General features: G+C 36.8%; 1 protein-coding gene across 1 annotated transcript; it reads right to left on the reverse strand.

Moving 5' to 3' along the window:
• Positions 1-13,913: 13,913 nt before the first annotated feature.
• Positions 13,914-20,150, reverse strand: LOC116487515 (cysteine-rich venom protein-like). Its single transcript, XM_032184511.1, has 7 exons — positions 20,055-20,150; positions 17,756-18,112; positions 16,487-16,577; positions 15,810-15,955; positions 15,554-15,648; positions 14,766-14,854; positions 13,914-14,041 (listed from the first exon to the last, which is right to left on the reverse strand). Exons 1-7 carry the CDS (start codon positions 20,148-20,150, stop codon positions 13,914-13,916), a joined length of 1,002 nt encoding a protein of 333 aa, XP_032040402.1.
• Positions 20,151-22,588: the final 2,438 nt, after the last annotated feature.

Raw genomic sequence — 22,588 nt, forward strand, 5'->3', positions numbered from 1 at the left:
CTGCTCAGATTTCTAGCATAAAGGTAAAATTAAACCATTGTCTGTACAAAGTTTAAAATGATCTCAGCCTTTTTCTCTTTGGAAATATGTCTGTGGCTTTGGAATTGAAAATATTCAACAAGAAGTATTTAATTTGAACAGATCAAAGAGAGGAAGCAGAGCTTTGTTAAAAAGCTATTGATCATCCTTGCTGTGCTACAGGATAAAACAGACGGTAGCATTTGATTATAAAAAGCTGTAAGCTCCTTCATTTGCACAGGAAGTGATTAAATGAGAACAAAACCACGAGTATATTTTTTTGTTTGTTTGTTTTTGTTTTTGTTTTTTTTTTTTTTTTAAACTTACAGTTCAACGACGAATATCTCTTATTGTTTGTTGCCTCATGTTTTCCCTGTGAATATCTCACATGATATGAGCAATCCCATGTGATATGGGATTAAATTCTTTCAGGGATGCAGAATAGTCTCCTAGATGAATTCTTATTTGGAAAAGTACTTTTTATGTACTCCAATATTTATTTCATTTATTGTGCTGAGTAAATGAATCTTGATCCTGCAGCCCTACATCAGAATGGAAGCTTTGCAGGAGAAAGTAGATCCTGCTTGATGACCTGATTTCTTTCACAGCTGAAGCAACAGTCTTGCCAATGGCAGTCTCTATCATTTCTAACATTCCCACATTTATTTATTTATTTATAATTGCATTGTTTCTGACACAGCCTTGCCAGTTGATGGGAAGCAGCCACATACAACATCTTATTTCAAAGTCCAGCAGTCCTTACATGTGCATTTAACTGCTCCATGGTGCAATTGGAAATGTACACATCTTGAGTAGCCAGTCTTTAGTGTTAAAAAATTCCTTTGTGTCTCCCTATTAGCTTCAGCCCAATCATAACTGCTTATGGAACTGGAAAAAGTGAGGATGTTCTTTGTTAAGTACTGTTGCATGTCTGGATCTATCACCTAATTTTGAGTATTTGTCTTAAATGGATGTAGGGTTTTTCATCCTACTTCTCTGTCTCACAGAAAAATGTGGTGCTGGTGAGATATCAGAACCTTAATATAAATGCGTGAAAAGTTATGGTAAACTTTCGATCTTCCAAACTAATAAAAGCAAGAGATAAAGGAGTAGTTTGAGCAATATCCTTACCTAAAGAACAATAAAAAATCTGTGTTTAATAATCTTCCTAAAAAACAGGAAGTTTATTCCTCAAACACAATTAGGAGTGGTGTTCATCTTACCAGATATACACCATAGATTTCTGTATCTAACCTAATAATGCTTTGCCTATAAGTGAGGAATGAGAAATAGGATCTTCTGAGAGAAACTGATTTCATCTTAAAGTATCTCAAACAGGTTAAATAGGCCAAATGAATGCAAGGACCTAGCACTTGATGCCCTTTTGATCAGGTCTTTTGGGTATCTCAGACTCAAATCAGTCTCAGGATGTCTCCTAGAAGAGGCCCAGTGTAGCCTGATAAAGAAGCTGGTGTGGCTAAAACACCGAGTTCATTTTATTTAAGTCTGAGCTATAGGTATCCCTGAGCATGGATTTATACCTTGACCATGAATTGGAGAGCATGCCAATCTCTAAACTACTTCTTGGTACATGCTTTTAGGGTTGACATTGCAACCAGAAAGGTAGGATAAGGTACATCTTGTCTGCATGTTGTGACAGAAAATATTTCTTGGTCTCCTGAACTTTGAGCTTAATAATTTTTTTTTTTTTTTTTTTTTTTTTTTGAGAACATTAACATTTATCCCATTTCTGTGGTGTCACATTAGAAGAGTTATTTAATGACTCATTAACTTTTGTAATGTTTTGAGTCAGCACAACAGGTCAGAATATCCCGAAATGGAAGAGACCCTCAAGAATGATAGAGTCCAACTCCTGACACGTACTCCATCTCAAGTTGAAAGCTCAGCTCAATAAACAAGGTTTGTATATGCAGTCCTTAAGTAGTTTCCTTCACCTTGAAGGGGAAAGTGACATTGAATGTATTTTTTTGACTCCCCAGATAACAACAATAAATTTGTCTTGTCTGGATCCATATCACTCACACTAGCCCCTAACACAAGTTTTTATATAGTGTGGGGAAAACAAGGGATTTCCTATACTCACTAATGTGCCAGTTAGGTTATTTTAGGTTATTAGGTTTTTATTTTTCCTATTTAAAATCACAGTGAGTTCACTGTTTTATGTTTTACTGCAAGAGCATGCTGAAGAAGGAATGAAATGCACAAGCAGAAGCTTTTGGTTGAGGTGTATCCCAAAGTTGCAGGAACGATGTTTACAAGAAATAAAGGGGTTCATGCTCCCTTACAAAAGGGCTAGTTTGTACTGCTCCTGTGATAAATAAATAAATAAATGACTAATACAGGAAGGTGGATGCTATACATACACCTTAAAGCTTTATCTACTTTCTCAAGGAAGCAAAGAAAAGCAGTGTAAATGAGATTAAAGCTTTAAGTCTGGGATACTATTTGTAAATATGCGAGTGGATCTGTTTCCCTATGAGGAATAATAGCAAAGAAAAGTGCTTTTGAGAAATAATGAATCTGCAAAGCTAAGATATTAAGTGATGTAGCTGCAACTGTATGTATATTCATTTGTTTAGATTGTCTGTGACATCCTGCATTATAGTTCCTGTCTTGTGGCCCAGGAAATTTGTGTTTTCATATCAAGATTTTTACCATTTTTCTGTGTTTCTAAGTTTTAAGTTTTCCATTTCATGACCTGTACATAGCAGTTCAGATTTGCATTTTAATGTTTACTGAAAATTAGATCAACCCTTTTCAGGTTAAAAAATTCTCACTCCCCCCATTCCCCTCCCCCCCCTCCCCCGGTCTTTTACGGTTGCAGTTTTGCTCAGTACAATGCTGTGCTATTGCTGCAAAGTTCCCACCTGCTCCAATTTGCTATACAGAAAGGCTACGTGATGGGAGCAATGACTACAAGCAACTTCGCGTGCTTTCCGTTTCGGCAAGACGGCTGTTCCTGTCTCTGCCACTTCGTCGTGCCCTCCCATTGAGAAGGTTAAGTACTCCTCTTTCCACTAAATCTTGCAGAGTACACAAACGGTACAGCAATCTTAAGTGAGCTACATAATGTGAAGTTTGCAGCAGTAATTGCAATGCATGCATGAAGAGTCAAAGAGGGTGCTTAGGGAATATTCTTCAATGAAAAGATGTGTTAGCTCCAATTTCCCTGGATAATATAGCTCCCAGTGCTACTTTTGTAAAACAGCCCATCCATGGCAGCCAGACCCGGAGAGGGTGTCTGCAGTCTGAGACTGTAGGAAACAGGCTTCAGGGAGCTGATCCCAGAAGACCTCCTGCTATGTGTGGTACTATCATCATTTATATAATCATCAGCCTCTCAGAGCCTGAGCTATAATGTTAGTGGCACAGCAGTAAGATGCCTTTTAGCAGCCACTCATGAAATAATTGGTCTGACCTAAATGAGGATTTGTCAAGAGAGAGATAGTCCATATCAGATTTCAATGGCTCAGTGAGTGTTTTAAGCTTTGAATCACACCAAACGTTAGAAAACAGCATAAACTATGTATTTTGCACATACTTTAACACTGATCCACAAATTCTTGTCAGTATGACTTTGGCACAAGCTTCAAATGTGGGTAGAACAGTCTGCACGTAAAATAAATTCCTACAAGAAATCACACATTGTTTATTTCTTCCTGTGTACAACTAACGTCTTCTTCAGATCCCTTAATGCTAGGCAAATAGGGACTTCTTTGTTTGCAGTATAAATGCAGACCAAATGGAGAAAATTATTTGTGAACTTCATAATTAATTTATATAACTGTTTTTTTTTTTTTTTTTTTTTGTTAGTTACCAGGAAGTAGGTACTAAATCACCAAATACACAGAAGTAGCTCTGCGCTATTGAACTGACATGAATTTATTATTTCCTTGCAATGGGCCAAGCAATATTTCAATAAACAACTGCAACCCAGCTTACTATCTAAAATACAACGCCCCATCTGGGCCAAGCCAGCACTGGAGGTACTACAATGAATTATATATTATATATATATATATATATATATATATATATTATATTATATATATATAATACAGGTATATAAAATAATCTCAATGGAAAAGTCCAGTCTCTGAAATGCTCATGCCAACCTGTGGAAAATACGAGGTTTTCATGCCATAACTAGCTAGATGCCTTGATCTTTTTAGGCACTTTCCAGGTGCATCTAAAATAAACGCTTACCACCATTAAATAGCTCTTGTAAGGTTGGTTACAAATATTTCATTCTCTTTAGTTTAACTGATCTGCTTGGCTAGATCTGCAATCATCTGTTAGTCAGTATGAGACTACAGGAATAAACTGACCTTCAAAGGTGTAAGCTTGGTTTGTGATATATTATGGTCAATATTCTGTAAAAAATATCTGGATTATTGCTGTTTTTCAAAAGCAACTGTATTTATGTTTATTGATTACAAAATAAATAAATAAAAACATGCATACATAAAAGGGGAAGTGTAAAAGGACCATCCAGGAGGCAGGACATAAAGCAGGATTGGAAACAGGTACACTGATGGGACAAAATGAGACAAAATGGGGTTCCCTCAGGCAGGTGGTGGTTCAATGATAGCTGTTATTAAATACTAGGTTTGGATGGATGTTCATTCATATTTCTTATGATTTTTGCCTCTCCAGAGAACTTTCTGCATTTTTATCTTGATGAACTCCCTCTTACATGTACTTCATTATTTCTTTCCCTGCCTTCACATTCTAATGACTCTTTGGACTCACTTCTATTGGACTCACTTTACTTTTCCATCCTAACTTTTCACCCATTTCTGTTTCCCATTTCTTTTAATGAACTTATTTTCTTATGAACAGCCAATTTTATCTGTGGAAGAAGCACAGTGTCTGCTTCCACAACACATTATTTATTGTCATTGCATTTTCTATCTCTTCCATCAGTCAGCAGTTGCCTGTTGAGGAACAAGGAATTTTTAGGTCTTTGAGGGCTCTTCCTGGAATTGTGGGTAGCTTATCACAAAGTCCCCTCCATAACAGTTTTGCGCTCTATTTGTGAAGTTAAGTTTTATGTCCTTCTTCTGGGATGCTGGGATGCTGCTGATGTTCTTTCCAGTTTTAATGCTTAGGAGCTTATTTCTGCACTAATTTTCATCATACAGTGTACATAGCTATTTCTGGTGACAAAAATACCTGGTAGCTTGTATCTCTCTCATTTTCTTCACCTTTCTGATATCTGTAGACTGCAATCATATCACCCCGCTTTTTTTTTTTTTCATTTTCTTTTTTTTTTTTTTCTTTTCTTTTTTTTTTTTTTTTCCATTTTCTTTTTGATATTTTGCAGACTGTCTGCTTTCCTGAATATGTTAATATCTCTTATTGGGCTCAAGTTCAGTTCACCTTATGAGAAATAACCAGAATTGTAAGTAGGATTTCAAATCAATTCTCACCAATGTTTTGTAAGATAACATTAAAACTTCTGTTTTGGAGAATGTGCGATATATCCTAAAGTAACATTTTACCACAGCATCACTTTGAAGGCTTGCAGTCACTCTATAATTAATACATCCAGATTTTCCCCCTGTAGAGTTGCTTCAAGCTACAGGGCACTGCCTCCCACATTAGCACAGAAAACTGAGTACATGTTAAACATCTAGTGACTCCTTTATGGTCTGAAGTTTCTCCAAGCCTATGCTTCATCCTACAAGTTCTGGACCATTTTCACTTTTCTTCTCCCTATTGACCACAAGAAGACTGCAAATGCAGCTGTTTAGAACTGGACAAATAACCATTGTCTAAAGTGGGTAATTACCCACCTGCAGCATATCTGCATTCTATTCAATGACCTAGAAAGAAAATTTGAAAGTTTTATTTTTCTTTATAACAAGAAAAGACTAAGAGAAGACATACTAGCACACTTCAAATGCCTTTGAGATTTCTGCAATAATAACTCTTGTATTATTAACAGGGAAAATGTGTAGTTCCTCGCTTCTAGCTCAACATGCCAGAAATAAATGTCTACACTGTAAATATCTACATTTATCCTAGTAAGTTGGTACTCCCTTTATCAGGGAAATAGCTACTTGAGCAACTAAATTTATCCTAATATAGATGCAAAAAAGTTGGTGGAAGTTCTTTCTCAATTTCTCTTTCTTGCTCTTTTTCTCAGCTATAAAAAGGACTAACTCCTCAGACTTTTAAAGTCAGGTGAGATGAATCCCACCTTAAATACACACAGAACTTAGAACTTAGTTTAGCTGTGTGGTCTATTATTAATTTGAGAGAACATGTTTTCTGTGTTCAGGTGTCTGAAACAAATTAAAATATTAACCTCCAGCAGTCTGAGGATCAGGCCCTGACTTATTCCAGTGTCCTCAAAAAGTTAGGCAAAAGGACTCCTGTTTGTTGTGTTCCAGCTCCGGTGCTTTGACTGCAAATCTAGTTTGCTGAGATGAGGGTGTTATGAAGATGTGTCAAAGCATCAGTCTGTGTTTTGAGAAGTCTTCAGGACACCTGGTCAGGTTACTACTCTGATTTCAATGTCCAATGCAATTCATAAAATAGTAAGGAGACTTATCAGAAAATTCACTGTGAACAGCAGTGAGAAGTTTGTGTGTGTGTTGGCATATTAAATGTCCCATGTTTTTTGTGACTGGAAGATACTGATCAGACCTACTCATTCCATTGTCTCCAATAGGCTTTAAAAAAAAACTTTTTAGGCACTAATACTCTGAGCACATCCTGAAGATGTCCACACCATCCTGTGCCTGTAATTTATAGCTAAAGTCAAATATGCAATGAAAATAAATTGGCATCTTAAACAAGGTCTACTTTAATTTCTCCTAGGAATAGCTGAGAGAGCAATGTACTAGATAACACCATTTCTGCATGTAAACAATCCAGTCAATATAGGTGAATGAGGAATAAGAAATCATAAAGGGTTCAGCTTCCTCCTCTAGGTAAGTAAAGTGGTAAATAAAACTCATTAACCTGCAACAATAGTTCTCTAGACAGTCACCAAACCACAGAATTCCAGGAAACCCTGCCAGATAACCACACTGCTGGAACAATAATGCTTGCTTTGGAAAAAAATAGCAGGGAGGAGACTCAAAACCAGATTTTGATCTGGAAAGACTTCTCAGTAAAATGTATCCAGATTTACCAAACTTACAGACATAGGGTGTTTCCCTCATTTCCTGACATTGTCTCAAATACCTAGAATTTGCCTTGAACTAAAAGGATGAAAGCTGCACCTTACTTTCCCAGAAGAGTTGGAGCCTGTTGGAGCTGCCTCCAGATCTTCATTTGGACCTTATCGAACGAAGCTGACTCTCTCTGACATCCACTGTTGTTAAAACCAATTAGTAGGCTCTGACTCTTACTGAACATATTCATGGTTAGACTCTTGTATAATTAGACTCTCGTTGCCTTGCAGGTCTAAGTGGTGAAAATAGAACTTGACTTTGAGCTAGTCTACCTGTAGATGAGAAGTCTATTTACATACCAATGGAGCATCCTGCCAAATCCCTCCTAGCTGGACACACAACTTCTAGTAGCAAAAAAGTTCATTCGATAACACTGAAAAAAAATCCATGAAGGATGTGTTCTGCTGCTATAAGCTTCTGTGCACTAAAACACCTGCCAGAACATAAATGTTGAAAGGCAACAACTCTTCACACCTCTGAGTTGACAAAAATATTCTCATGAATCATTTCTAACATTCAGATGGTGCTTGAGCAGTACTGTATTTTATGCTCCTCATCAGGATGAATAAATATATATGGAGTCAACCTCAAGAGTGAAAAAAATTTAAAGGGGACTTGCTGATAAGGTACAGATTGGTAATGAATGATGCCAAGCACATTTTGAACTTGTGATTAAACTGAATGATTAATTGGTCTCCTGATAAATTTCTAGAATATTAAACAGTTCATTTTTCTTCCAGATTTCTTTTAATAAAACACAGTTTTTCATTACTAATGCAATACCCTCCCTATACAAAAGAAAAAAAAAAAGGAAAAAAACAAACAAACAAACAAAAAAATATATGCATATATTTTTCAATTGCAGCAACCAGTACTTCAAGAAACATCTCCTGACACACATAATAGTGAAACTTGCACAGGGCACCACTCCTAAAGCATTAAGTTAGGATTCTACTTCAACAAAACAGGAGACACTTTCACATTTTCTGATATGTTGCTGGATGATATTACATCATATAGCCAGAATTCCACAGCCACCTCTGTACAAGAGGTGAATCCATTCTTGCTGTGAAATTGTTGGATTCATGTGATTTCTGTGTTTTAGAAGCAGAAGTGCTTAGAATCTCCCTTACTTGTCCTTCTTTCAAACTTGCACAAAAATCACAAGAGCTAAATTTCAACTCTGCCAAAATAAACATATTTTTTAACATCCAGGAATTGCTTTCTTTCAAATTGTGGTTTTCATAAATATCTGTGTGAAGAATGCTGTATATCAGTAAGCAAAAATAACATGGTTTAACCTACATTGACTTTGTTATCTTCAATGTAGGTTTCTGGAATATGTTTACACTGGGAAATGACTTCCCTGTTCTATCAAGTCCTAAGTGAAGTAAGTACAAGCAGTGGTTTGAATAGGAACAGGATTATCAGTAGATGAATTGGTACAATTAAATAAGCACATTTAATACTGCATATTAGTTCTGTATATAGATTCCTTATCTCATTTATTATTTCTTCTGAACCTGTCTTAATACACATGTGCAAGTTCTAGTAGACTGAAAATTAACTTTTTATATCTCACGACACTGGTGAGATTTGTGGGTAAAATGGAGACTAAATTGTTTCTGAATTTTGTGATCAAGAACAAATTTCTCATCCTGTCATCTATCTGAATAGAAAGTTCATGATCTTAACTAGAATTGGTGTGAAAAATGTCAGCGACTTCCCTTGTAAGTTCCACTCCTATTTTAAAAACAAGGGTCCTTTGGAGAAGTGAATAGTTAAGCAAGTCCTAAAGTAAAACAATAAAAAAAAAAAATCTGTTTTACGTTGAATAAAAAAAATAAAATTGTGTTTCATTCAAAGTTTGTCAATGAAATAAACAAAACCCTTATTTTTATTTCACTTTATCAGCTTGGGTTTTCATCTTTTACTTCCACAGTTTATGCAGAAATAGGAGAAGAGAAGAAGGCAGAGAAGGAGTGTTGATGATGCCAAATTGAAAGGCAATAATGTCATTTGCTTTGAAATGATCATTTCAGTTACTATGGAAAAAGAAATAAATTGCGATAAGCATTTTAGAGAGCTATTCTCACACATTGCACTGGGTTGCTCACCAGTAAATGCAACAAATAGTTAATGTGCAATTTCACTGATATATGCAAGACTATTTCCATGCCAATTTAGCTCATCTTCTAAAAGTTATTTTTCCACAAGACTTATAGATGCCAGACTCAGAAGAGCTTTGTAAATCCTAGGGAACAGCCCGATGGCTGCACTGCACTGCCCCCAAACCAGAAGATCAAGACCAGTGGCCAGCCCGTGAACTTGTAGATGTCGCCTCGTGGGAGGGAGTGGCATTTCCTCACTTCTATCTCCTTGCTCCCATGTCCCCTTGACTTGTGGTTAAACTGAGATAGAATTATACTGGAGGTGTGGCTACAGAATGCCATATTATAATTACTGGGCCTTAGTGCTTCGCAGGCGCTTTCTCAGTGTTCCCTAATTAATCTTTCTCACCCCTGGCTATGTCAGTTTATCTCTGTGCTGCAGTTGGGAGAGACTGAAGCAGACAGGTTAAAAGTCTTTCCTGCAGCCTGGAGAGGAGACAGGATCTGTCAAATATCTTTTTAATGAGAAGGTCCCAATTCTTGTTTTTCACAGTTTAACCGTGGCCTTTGCACTTAGAGGAATCCATTTTTTGGCAGCCTGGTGTAGAAGAGCCAGGAACAGGGGTGGGGAACACCCTAGTCCTGTCCTGGCTCTGCTGGCTTTTTGCCACATGGTCTCGCTCAAGGATCTTGCTACAGTTTTGTGTCTTGGGCACCAGTTGAGTCTTCTGACAAGAGGAATTTCTGGTGGCTTGTCAAGGACTTATTTGCAGACAGGAGTGTGTTTGTATAGCGTGCTGCAGGGCACACTTGAGGTGAGGGCTTAGGCCAAGTTTGGGATCTGGGCTTCCTTGGACATTTAGATAAGGATTTCAGAGCAAATAATAAGTGAATTTGCCTAGAGTATACAGACATTATAGGAAAGGTATGCCTGAGGTAAACACATCCACATTTGATCAGGTATGAGATGTTACAGCTGCGCTGTGGTGGTCCACCATGGTGGTCAGGCAAGTATCTTGTCTCTGCACAGTTTTTTTGAGCAAGTTCTCATCTTTCAATTCTGAACTCTATCTCTACCCACAGTCTCTGAGATTTCTTATATTCATTTACAGATTATAATCTAAATATTTATTATCATCAAATGACCAACTTGCAACACCAGAACCCAATCTTTTTTGGTGGGACTTAAGGAATAATAATGGTGTGGGGGCACGTAGAGGGTTGCACAATTGACATGGTGCACATTTCACCTATGAGTGTCCATCTAAAAGCTAAGCATCCAGCGCAAATTTGTCATCTATGCTCTCTCTCTGGTAAGTGAAAAGACGTAGTCTTTGGTGGGATCTATCTTTTCTCAGTGATTAGACAATTTCTGGCATCTTGACATGAATCACCTTGTGGTGTTTCCAACCCTTGTTTTCTATTTGGTAGAAAGATTTAGCTATAGTTTCTTAAACCTGGTGTTATTATATGTATGGAATATTAAGGCAAAAGTTATGGAAAGAGCTATTGTTTCTATCAGACAGATGGAGAAAAACAGGGAAGATTTAGGCTTTCAGCAAAACTTTAAGACACTGGAGGAGAAAGACCTTCCATTTTGCTTAGCCTCAAGGCTGATTCTCAGACATCTAAAATATGATGACTGCAGTTGACATATTTTAAATATCATAAGTGTTCTTTCTTCAAAAGCATAAGACTGTTAAATGTCACTTTGTAATATTTGTTTAAAACTGTGCTTAAAGTCCTTGTCATGTAAGTTAGCTGCTTAGGAGCTCTTACATCATTCTCCACAGATAAGGCTTGTACCATAGTAGTTGTTCTTATCACCTCTCAGCATATGTACGTCTTGAGAGTATGTCTGAAGCTGGAACAGAAATTGTAAGAAATTTTTGATGTTATTATTTTTTGAATTACAAAAACTGAATTACATTGAAAAATCATTAGAGTTCTCAGCAAATATCAAAAAATCTATGCTTCTACCAGAAAGGAAACAACGCTCAAGAGTATCACTAAAAAAATAAGTTTGTGAAAATAGTCAGAGAATGTAGAAATGCATTATTTGACATGCTGGATCTAGCAGTGAATGTCATATTTCTCTTACTTCACCTGTCTATGGGAAACTCATATTCAGAAACATCTCATCTTTTCCAGGGACATGAACAGCTAAATCTAAGTCAGAGACCCAAGTTTTCTTTGCAGTCTTGAGAAAAATAATCATCCTGGTAGCATTTCATCTCACCTGCTATTCCTCCTATTCCACATCAATTAAGAACTAGAATTTTTAAAAATTACCTATGAAAGTAAGAAGGATAATGCCTTCAGTAGCCCAGCAGGATACCTGATGCTCCAGGGTGACAATTCCTGATGCAGGTGACCTCTTCCAGCTCCTGCTGCTGCCTTGGTCAGATGCCCTAACTGAATATTCACAGCACAACAGTTGTCTCTTTGGAGAGGGAGCTGTCTCAATTATCTCTGATAATTCATCCATAAATATTCATTAGGATGGAGAGGGAGGAAAGTGTATGGATGGAAGGATTTTCATCTCCCATCACCTTGATTGTAAGGAGAAATTAAATCTTGAAAATATTCCAGAAAACTCCTAAGACTTCTGCCAAAATTATGTGCCTGCCTGTAAGAGAGCTTTTTTTTTTTTTTTTTTTTTTTTTTTTTTTTTATTATTAAATATATTTTATAATAATTTTTTTTGAGAAAAACATAGGTCTCAGTAAATTTTCACCAAGCTTCAGTTTCAAATACAGTTTGTACAAACATCTTTGTGGCTGCAGGAACCCTGAATACTGACAGTTGGAGCAGAACTTCAGACAGGGAGAAAATCAAAGCTGCCAAAATTAGTCAAGAGATATCCTAGAAATTAAAATATTGCCTTAATTTGGTCATATAAATGGCTTTAATATGGTAGTAATTTGGCCAACAGAAATAGGATGAAGCAATGAAGAGGAAGAAATTGCTTCCAAAGTATTTTTATATGTAGTGGTTATTTCTTTGTTCAGTGTTACGTAATAAGTGATATGCAGGAAAGTGTTAAAAACAATCAGGGAAGATTTGTAACTTTAATTTCTAGTAAAAGGAGGAACCCTTCATACAGGTAACAGAATGGAAAACTGATACAGTTGAATGTTTGGGTATGGTTCCCCCTCTTGTGCTTTGAACTAGAATTGCAGTCCTATGGACCAAAGTTTTGCTGGTCTAAAACGGCAAGGGAAGTTAGTAAGAGGGATCCGTCTTTCACAGGGCTGGCAAATGTGACTCAGAACCTGTAGGAGACCAGCATCACCTTCAGGAGCAGCTGGAGGTGTGATGGGGCACCGCATTGCACCCTGCTTGGCACTGGGATGTGGTGTTTGCTCTGCAGAGGCTTGGGAGGGCCATCAGGAAGAAGATTAGTGGGAAGGATCTCTTATGTTTATTGAGAATATGCTTTTTAGTTCTTTGCACGTTTTTTGATATCTGTCATAATTTATAAACTGGAAGCATGAAGAGCTTCTGTTTCCTATATATCTACCTTTTTATTAAAGAAAAAAAAATGTGTGTGGGTTTATGTATTGGATATGAAGATAAAATCACAGCCTGTTTCACATTCATGTTGCTGGTGTAATCTGGTCTAAGCATTTTCTGGAAGTTCTGGAGGAAATATCCCCCTATTAATGAGTATTTTAGTACACATGAACTTTTTTTTCCCTTTTATTTTTTTGAGGCTGTATTTATACATATATGTGTGTATATATATATATATATATATACATATATATGTGTATATAGATAGATAGAAATATATATATATATATCTCAATGTAAATTCCAAGCAAGAGAGGGACTTACTCATAGAGAGTATGGAAAGGCCATCTCTTTCTTTGTATATATGGTTTAAAAAAGATTCTAATTTCTTGACTGTTGGTGCTATATGAGAAAAAATATATATAATTTATCACTTGGATATTAAGATGTATCAGATTTGTGTTAAGGCCACAGGGCAAAAGCTGGCAGATTTGAGGAGTTCCTCTTATTTTGGCTGTGCAAAATAATGCTTTTGGCTCTTATTTTCTTTTCCTCATTTGCATAAAATTTTGCAGATCTTTGAAATACTCATAAAGTATTTTCCAAATGGAAAAATTATAAACAACTTCAATGAAAAGCTCTGTTTGTGAACATATTTTTATTTAGCAGGAATGTATTCCATTTATAATTGAAGAAAAGGTAACAGAAGAAAGTTAAGTGGAATTTAACATATTTCCGTGTTTTAAAAGTGTATTTCCCATTAAAAGGAAATGAATCAGTGGAAAATCCACCAAAAGGAAAACCAAAAAGTAACACATTAGTAGCTTAATCATGATTTCTATAAAGCCTAAAATAACATCAGAGGTTATCTGAGCTTCTAGACTAATTTGGGACTGAAATAATTGTGCGATTTCATAAAAAAAAAAAAAAAAAAGTTTACATACAAGTCAATCTGAGCTGATACTGAGCGTGAATGTGCTTCGTGGTTAGTTCTACTTTTTTTTTTTTTTTTTCCCAATAAGTAAGTCCCAAAGCAGCTACAATGACATCCACCAGGATATTAGACGATTTGAGTGTTGCATTTACAGGTAGCAGCACACTTCTCTCTCACCACCGAATGGCGGCAGCCAAACAAGGTTTTCATATTTTTGCAGTTTGGAAATGCATCTCGATGCCTGCAAGGATTGGCTAAAATAGAACAGATAGAAAAAAAAAAAAAAACCATGAAATATTGATTGAAAAAAAAAAACAGTGCTGGTCTGATACTTCTGCATTTTCCATCATGCATCTTCTCATTAATTTTCTTGCCTACTTAGCCTTTATACCTTTGCTCTGCTGTTCAAATTGCTTGAATATTATGTAAAAGGGAAAACAGACAGAAAGGTGGTATGTTACAGTTCCTATCTATTTTTATGCTTGGAGTTGCTCCACGTGGAAGTCGACAATATAGGTCATGTGGAGCTCTTTATCTATACATGGGCATAAACATATGAACTTTCACGATTTGTATGTACGTGCACTGAAGATGCACATGCACATGAAGACATTGTCTTGAGTTTTCCAGAAGAGGGCAGCAGAAGACTGGCGATGTGATCAGTCATAGTCATTGCTTGACAGCAACACAACGCACCCACCGGCATAGGATGGATGAGGCTGGAAGGGATTTCTGGAGCTCATCTGGTGCCCCCACTCCCTTTCCTCCCCCCCCCCCCCCCCAACCCCCCCCCCGCTCAAAATCGTGCCACTTATGGTAGGCTATTCTATTTAATCAATATCATGTGTAGAAGGAAAACGAAGGAGCAATTCTATGACGTCCTACCTGCAGATTGGCAAAAGGTAAGTATGAAGGAGGAAAAGGGAATGTCATTATTTGAGGTAGTGCAATGTTTGTTGTAAGGAGGCAAATACTTACTGCAAAGCCCATTATCGCAGTGGCCGGGACAATCTGCACATCTTGGTCCATTTTTGTAAGGTGCAGCCACTTGCATTATGTTATTTCCTCTGAAATTTGAAAGAAACACAACACAAAATGAGATCAAGATATAGGTCTGAGCCACTGACAGTTTACTTTCTTTATCCCAATGAAAGACATCCACACATTTTGGATAAAATGACGATTTTCATAGATATTCATGTTTCAGTTTGAGCTATGCATAGAATACAAGAATGTTGATTTTAAATCAAATAGGTGTTTGGGGAAAGAAAACTAATTGACTATTTGCCTTTGTGTAACATTATCAGTTTAAAAAGTCTTATATGCTTATGTGCTTCCTGGCTGTACTTTTCTAATGGCTTTCAAGTACATTGTGGCTCATAAGAAAATTACCTCAGCAGCCACCTTCTGACATGAAGGAGTCAGAGATATGCTCTTTACCTCTGTGAATATTTATTTGCTGCTGGCTTTCACTTTTTGTTTGTCTTCTTTGTGGTCAAATTTATAGCATGATGCCTGATCCTTACACAGACCTTTCTTTATTCAAATGCTAAAATTTCCCAAATTTCTGTTTCAGTGTGAAATGAAATAAATATTAACATTTAATCTAATGTTAAAAACACAATTCATATGCGTGTTTTCAAAATTACAAATGGCTAAAAGAAACTATAGACATTTGATCCTACAAATCACCAATGGACTACTGGAGTTTTTGAAAACATATCCAGAATTATCACATCTTAAGAAAATAAAAAGGCAATACTTACGGAGGACAGTAATGGCAAACATAAAAGTAGTTGTACTGGTTTCTAGGACAGTAGGCAACTGCACATCCAACCTGGTAGCTGTTATACCACACTAGCTGTAGAATCAGAAATAAACATATTTTTTTTCAGAGACATATTTTCTTGAATTCTCATCAATGACATTTTTTTTTCTTCTGATAATAAACGCCTCTCAGCAACCTTGATTGTACACATGTAATTCTAGTGTATCATTGCAGTTTGCTTCAATTATCCATACCTGAGCATAGCTCTTGACATTGGCATTCTTTGTAGTTGCTCCAAAACCATACTTGAAATTGGAGCCCTGACTGTTCCAGACTTGGATTGTTTCAGCCCATGTTTTTGGTTGAGATGAGAGCAATATATTCTCACCGCAGGTGATACCTGAAGAAATAAAGTAGGTATATTTTATTACATAGCAAGGAAGCAAGTTGTAGGGTGGAAGGTATGACGGGGAGAGTGTAATTACATCCTAAACAAAAGGTCTACAATGCCAACCTATTTCCCCTGTGATTTTAAAGAGGACAGTACACTTGATCTTATGAAAGTGTCAGGGAATGCTACTTTGATTTTGGTGAGCTTTTAACTACAATGTGCTACACAAAAATGTCTGTACTTAGTCATACCCACAGTCTTCTATTATGTCATCTTGTCTCCAGCAGGAGCTAGGAGCTAAAAGAGGGTACTTAAAGACAGGTACAAGAACAGGGCAAGTACAGAGCTTCCCTCTCTCAAGCTCCAACAGTTTGTCTTTCAGGGACCTTCTCTGACAAAGATGAGGTTTTTGTGTTTAAAAATTCTCAAAAGATATTCTACGACATCTTAAAATGTATCCATATTTCTACTTCACATGAACAAGGTTCATCTGCAAATCAACATTAACCCATAAGCTTAGGATCGATGTTGTTTATGTACCGTCAATAACTCTCTGATCTGTTGGACTGATTTCCATTTCACACTTCTTTGCCCATTTCTGAGCATTTTTAGCAGCTCTCTCATTCCAAACCTGAAAGACACAAAGGAAGAAACAAGTCACAGGCAAATTTGTGCAGTCCATGAAGGAGAAGAAAAACATGGGGAATTATTTGCACTTGGAGTGCTGAATGCTTTGGGTTCCTTAAAAGAAAGCAAAGGAGCTGTGCCAGTTTACACTACTGGGCATGGGGCATGGGCACCATATTTCTTCAGCCCTTAAGGGCTGCAGATCGAGCAATTCTGTAGAATATCACAGTCCAGATCTCCAGAAAATCCTGATTTATAGAAATGTTAAAACATACTATTACCTTCTTTTACCTTTGTGCCTGAATTAACTTTGTGAGGTACAGTGCAAACGGTACAAAATTGAGCTTCAAGCCTAGGAGAGTTGAGCTTCAGCTCCTAGGTGGAGCTGAGATGTAGTGATAGACACCAGCCAGTCTTTGAAGCAGGGGAATGTTTGCAAGTCTTACCATGCAGACTTAACCATAAAGCACTGAGCAGCTCTGCCCATTGAATAGGTATAACAAAAATATCAGGAGTGATGTGTATGGTAACAGCAACGAGCAAAACAAGTTCATCTGAGGCCAGATAGCTATGCAGGTCTAGGCCTTTTTTTGCCTTCCCCATTATGTTTAATTCAGAAAAATGCTGCTGGTACCCCAGCTCCACCCTTGCTTTGCCCACTTTCCTTCATTCAGGGCGTATGTTTCTTTTCTTCCAAGGTAAAAGCTTTCCCTGAAAAAGATTGCAGTTTATGCCTATTGCAATGAGAAAACATAAGGCAAGAATTTGTGATTCACTTTGCAGGCTATATTAATACAGGTTTAACAACAATAAATGGATATGGTTGCAGTAAGCCTGTGTTTATATTTTCTCTAGACAGATGTCCCTAGATAAGGGAGATTTGCCATGTTGCTTAACTGAGTTTTTCTAACTGCAGAAACTAAGACATGTTGGTTATGAGAGAGGTTTTGAGCAGTGCTTGGGGCATGTTCTTTGCAATAATTTTACAAGTGCTTACAGCACTGAAGTGTGCAGACTTAAAGCATGAAGCCTGCAGAAACACAGGGATAAAATTCTGATTTCTTAATCTGAATCCCAGAGAACCTTTCTTGCCCTATCTACTCACTGACTGTGGGTTTTTTAGAAGGCTACAATCTTCTGCTAATGATCTGGAAAGCAGGGTAGTGGATATGCGTAGCTTACCATCTTCAGCATGTTCCTGGCTGTTGGAACTACAGATCTTCTTATTTGATTGTGTTCTTTAAGGATGACTTGCTTGTTTTTCAGCTGAATAATATTTTGTTGCTGAAGCATCTGTTGTTTGCTTTGCATCTGAAAACCATTGTATTTCTGTTGTGCTGGTTGCTGAGGTTGCTGAGGTTTCTTTATTGGTGGTAGCTGTACTGGTTTCTGTATTGGTCTGATTATCTGCTTGTGTATCGGTTTTTGTGCTGGTATGTGTATTGGTTTCTGTATTGGTTTCTTTACTGGCTTCTGTATTGAGTTTTTAATGGGAAAAGGTGGAAAGAGGGGTGTGTCCACTTGTTTACTCTGATACACCTGGAAAACAGTAAATGATTGTTCCAGTTATCCAAGGTTTACTAAGCAAGATAGACTGTGAAATTCTTGTCAAAGTAAAGCTGCATGGAAATTCTAACTTTCCTTTATTGGTTCTCCTATTCTTGTAACTGGTGATTTATTTATTTTTTCTCCCTCCCTTCATTTGAACCATATATTTAATAAAGAGATGTGACCCTAAGTGAAATTTGTGATTAGTATTTCTACCTTCAGAAAGAAAGATTTCTACTCTTCATGGAGAAAGCTTAGCTCTGGAACCAAATGTCACGACTGGTTTTGACTTTCTGTGAGTACTAAAAAATTCCTAGATCTCATCACTTGCAGGCTTTGGAAATATGTGAAGCTGGATCAGAATTTAAAGCCCTTTGCAGACCATCTTCTGAAATACATAAGATCAAGAAGGCAATGAACAATTTAAATTGCCCCTTATCCAGTGATGACAGGTTTTGAATCCTGGCAAAGAACAATGGTAGCAATGCCCACATTAGAGTTTTCAGACTAGAATGTTCCTTGGGAAGGGATTCTTCCTGCTTAATATCTGAAAATGAATCCTCTCAGTCTAAGCTAGACACCTTACTCTTAGTCATTACTGGAGAGGGCAGACATAGCTCATCAAACAAAACCCAAACTCCTTTTTCAGACTGGAAAAGCTATTCCCTAGAAGTACCTCTTTCTCCTTCCTTTGTTTATAGTGAGAGCCTGGGAGAGATCTAGATGATTAATATTTTGATACTTAGGTTGGTGAGATGAATTTCACCATTAGTGTGATGATTTGCATGCTAGGAACAAATTCATCTTACTTAATTTTAGACATCTATACCATAGATGTAAATTTCTAAAAGTCATTTCAGTTTGCCTTCATGGTCAATGAGAAAACCACAACATGAGAGAGACTAAATTTTAAGATGTCCCAATAATATGAATAAATCTCACTTCCCCCTGCTTTGACTTCAGAGCTCAATTCTAGGTTTTAAAAGCTGTTGTCAGTGACCTAGAATGGCACCTAATGCCATTTTAAATGCCCAGAGAGCCCTAACTGTTGTTCCAGAAGGTTAAAGCTCTTTGTACAGCCTGTAGAGCCTCTCATGAATGTCTCAGGCACCTTAGGCAATCTCAAACTGCACTGAGACATTTCTGCTTGAGCAACTAAACCTCCCTCAAGAGGTTTTGTACATCTTGTTCAATTTATGGCATTTACAGTAGTAGAAACTACATCTTGGCCAGTTATCTTAAGCTCTTGGTATAATCAGTTAAACAAGCAATTTAAGACATAGGTCACCTGAGCTTTGTTAAAGAAGGATAGGATATTTCAGATGGAAACGACCTACAAAGATAATCTAATTCAACTATCTGGGTACTTCATGGCCAACCAAAAGTTAAATTATATTAATGAAGGCATTGTCCAAACTCCTCTTGAGCACTGACAATCATGGGACATTAACTGCCTCTCTAGGAAACCTGTTTCAGTCTTTGACCGTCCTCAGAGTAAAGAATTATTTCCTAAAGAAAGAGATGATTAGCATTCCTAAAGAACCTATTTCTTTTCATCCCTTATTAAGCATATCTTGATAAATAGCTCACATCCAAATGTGTACATAGTAGTACACCTTACATCTTACTACATCTTACAAGGTTAAGATCACCTCTCTGAAGAGAAGTGAAGATAAAATATCTGATACTTAGGTAAATTATTTTAGAGCAGTATCAGTTCATATTCTTTTAGGAAAATGTATTTTAAAAATTATTTTTGTAAATAGGAGAACATTTTTTGATAGGCAGAATTTTAATACATAAATCTTAGAAAAACAGGAGTTCATCTTTGTTGTGGAAAGGATGTGCAAATAATAATTTCAACCCTGAATTGCAGAGCTCGAGATCACTCAACCTGCTCATGTAGATATCTAGACAATGTCCTCAGCAATACGCAATATAACTGTTTTGCATACATGAATGGTCCTACCTTTGCATCAGCTTGGTGTATCAAAGCAACCAGGCAAAGGACTGCAGTTATTGGACCCATTTCTACAAAGGAAAAAACAAGCAAACAAACAAACAAACAAAAAACCATTAATATCTGTTACATAAAACTTGTGGTTTTCTGTGATATGTAAGCAAAATGCAAAACAGCCTCAAAATCAAACATACCACAGAGTGTTTTTTTTTTTTTTTTTTTTTTTTTTTTTGTGAATGGTCACCGCTATCTCATATGGAGAGAAGGCTCCACCTTGTACTGAGGCAGAGACCACAAGTAGTATAAAGTTGCATGTTTCTTAAAACAGATAGATCAACCTCCTCTTGATTTCTTTATTCAAAATGCCCTGAATTTTTAGTATTTCTTTCATCTTTGCCTCCTCGTATAAAAAAAAAAGTCCTACGAGGAGCGGCTGAGGGAGCTGGGCTTGTTCAGCCTGGAGAAAAGGAGGCTCGGGGTGACCTTATTGCTCTCTATAGATACCTTAAAGGAGGCTGTAGCGAGGTGGGGGTTGGTCTATTCTCCCACGTGCCTGGTGACAGGATGAGGGGGAATGGGCTTAAGTTGTGCCAGGGGAGTTTTAGGTTGGATGTTAGGAAGAACTTCTTTACCAAAAGGGTTGTTAGACATTGGAACAGGCTGCCCAGGGAAGTGGTGGAGTCACCATCCCTGGAAGTCTTTAAAAGACTTTTAGATGTAGAGCTTAGTGATATGGTTTAGTGGGGACTGCTAGCGTTAGGTCAGAGGTTGGACTCTATGATCTTGAGGTCTCTTCCAACCTAGAAATTCTGTGATTCTGTGATTCTGTGATTAATACATTCACTTGGGGCCACACCAATGTGCTGTTCAAGCAAGCATCATCTGTTTTGGGAACTTTTATTCTGGAGTGGGGTACTGTTTACACACATCAACAATTGTCTCCATTTCTTTCCTTCTCCCTGTTTCCCAATCAAATCAGCATCATAATCTCTCAATCAGATGGTGCTGATCACCCTCAAGCAGCATCTGGCACATAAACAAAACCTTCAGCCAATACTGTTGCTATTGGTCTCTAGCTGATAAGATACTTTTTAGAAGCAAATACCACAGCATGCACACAGTCTAAAACCCAATCATATTCATGAAATATTTTTTTCTACATGTCAGAAGAAGCAAATCAAATATTACATATCTTTTTGCTACTGAAGACATACATGAAATTACATCTTTTCAGTTGTTAAAGAATGAAGATTTGGCAAAGTCCTTGGTGAGACAGACTTTGAACTCAACAGTTTATCTTAAAACAGAATGAAGGAAGTAGGGAAAATGTGTAATAAAATTAGTTGAACATAATAAACCTTAAATCCGGCTTCTGAGGAAAATCCAGTGTGAGCAGTACAGTTCAGTGGTAGAGATCTAGGAAATCCTGCTTGACAGGGAAACTATTGGTATAACAACTGTTAAAACTGTAAATCTACTATGAAAATACAGTAGATTCACCAATTCATCTCTGCTAAGTGATTAAACAAACATGTTTATGTTAGGTGAGAAGAATGAGTTAAGAAAGACTGTAAAGAGCTTTTCCTTATGTCAAGAACCAAAAGATTGATTAACATCACAAAGAATTAACAGCAAGTTTCCAGTGTCCTGTAAAAACAACTTATATTTAATTCTTCTTTTAATCAGTGGTGTAAATATTTTTTATTCCTAGAATGATGATTTTGAAGAGATGGCAGTAATACTGTTATTAATATCCTGTTAGCTGTTTATTAATTTTAATATCCTGTTAACTGTTTAATATCTGAAATTGTCTCTAGATTTATGATATAATTTCCCTTTCATTTATGTTGGGTTTATGTTACTGAAGTCAGAGGATTTTCTTGCTCCTCTGTGTGTGAGTCAGCTCTACATGTGTGGTGTGAGAAATTTATGTTTATTATAGTAATAACAGTAATAATAAAAATAATAAATAATGATTGGGGTCCAGACTTATTTATTTATTTATTTATTTTTTTTTTTTTTTTCTTCCATTTCTAAATAGTGCATCAACTCCATTACTTTCATCTTCACTGAGGTGCATTCTGATCTCTGCCAGGGCACATATAGATCCATTTATAATTCTAGTTTGGAGCTAAATCTCTAAGCAAAATTCAGCACTGGGCAGAGGGCATGGTAATGGCCTACATGAAGTTTTCCTTATGCTTGAGATCCCTTTTATGTTTACATTTTATGAGTATTCTACAGTAGTTTACAGCATAGGAAACACTTTCCCTTGTGATTGGAGCTCACTCAACCAGAGAACATAAACGTACCATGTGGCTATGCCTAGCCAAAAGATCTTGCTAATACTAAATTATATCTTGTGCTAATAGTCACAAGAAAACATTCATGAACAAACATAAGGCATGAATCGGTGTATCAGAATTTTTTTTTTGATGCTTGGCTATGCAGAACTTCAACATACAGAAACAAGATCTTTCTGTGACTACAAAAAAAGTGCTGCAACT

This window comes from Aythya fuligula, chromosome 3 (genome assembly GCF_009819795.1).
Source record: "Aythya fuligula isolate bAytFul2 chromosome 3, bAytFul2.pri, whole genome shotgun sequence".
NCBI classification, from domain to species: domain Eukaryota; kingdom Metazoa; phylum Chordata; class Aves; order Anseriformes; family Anatidae; genus Aythya; species Aythya fuligula.

Bases quoted from the DNA above. Each gene is read 5' to 3' on its own strand.
- LOC116487515 (XM_032184511.1), bottom strand. From the start codon at position 20,150: ATGGGTCCAATAACTGCAGTCCTTTGCCTGGTTGCTTTGATACACCAA. The intron at 15,649-15,809 runs GTATGGATAATT...CTGATTCTACAG, and splicing joins ATGTCAAGAGCTATGCTCAG to CTAGTGTGGTATAACAGCTA. The intron at 14,855-15,553 runs GTAAGTATTGCC...TTCAAATTTCAG, and splicing joins GTTTGCCATTACTGTCCTCC to AGGAAATAACATAATGCAAG.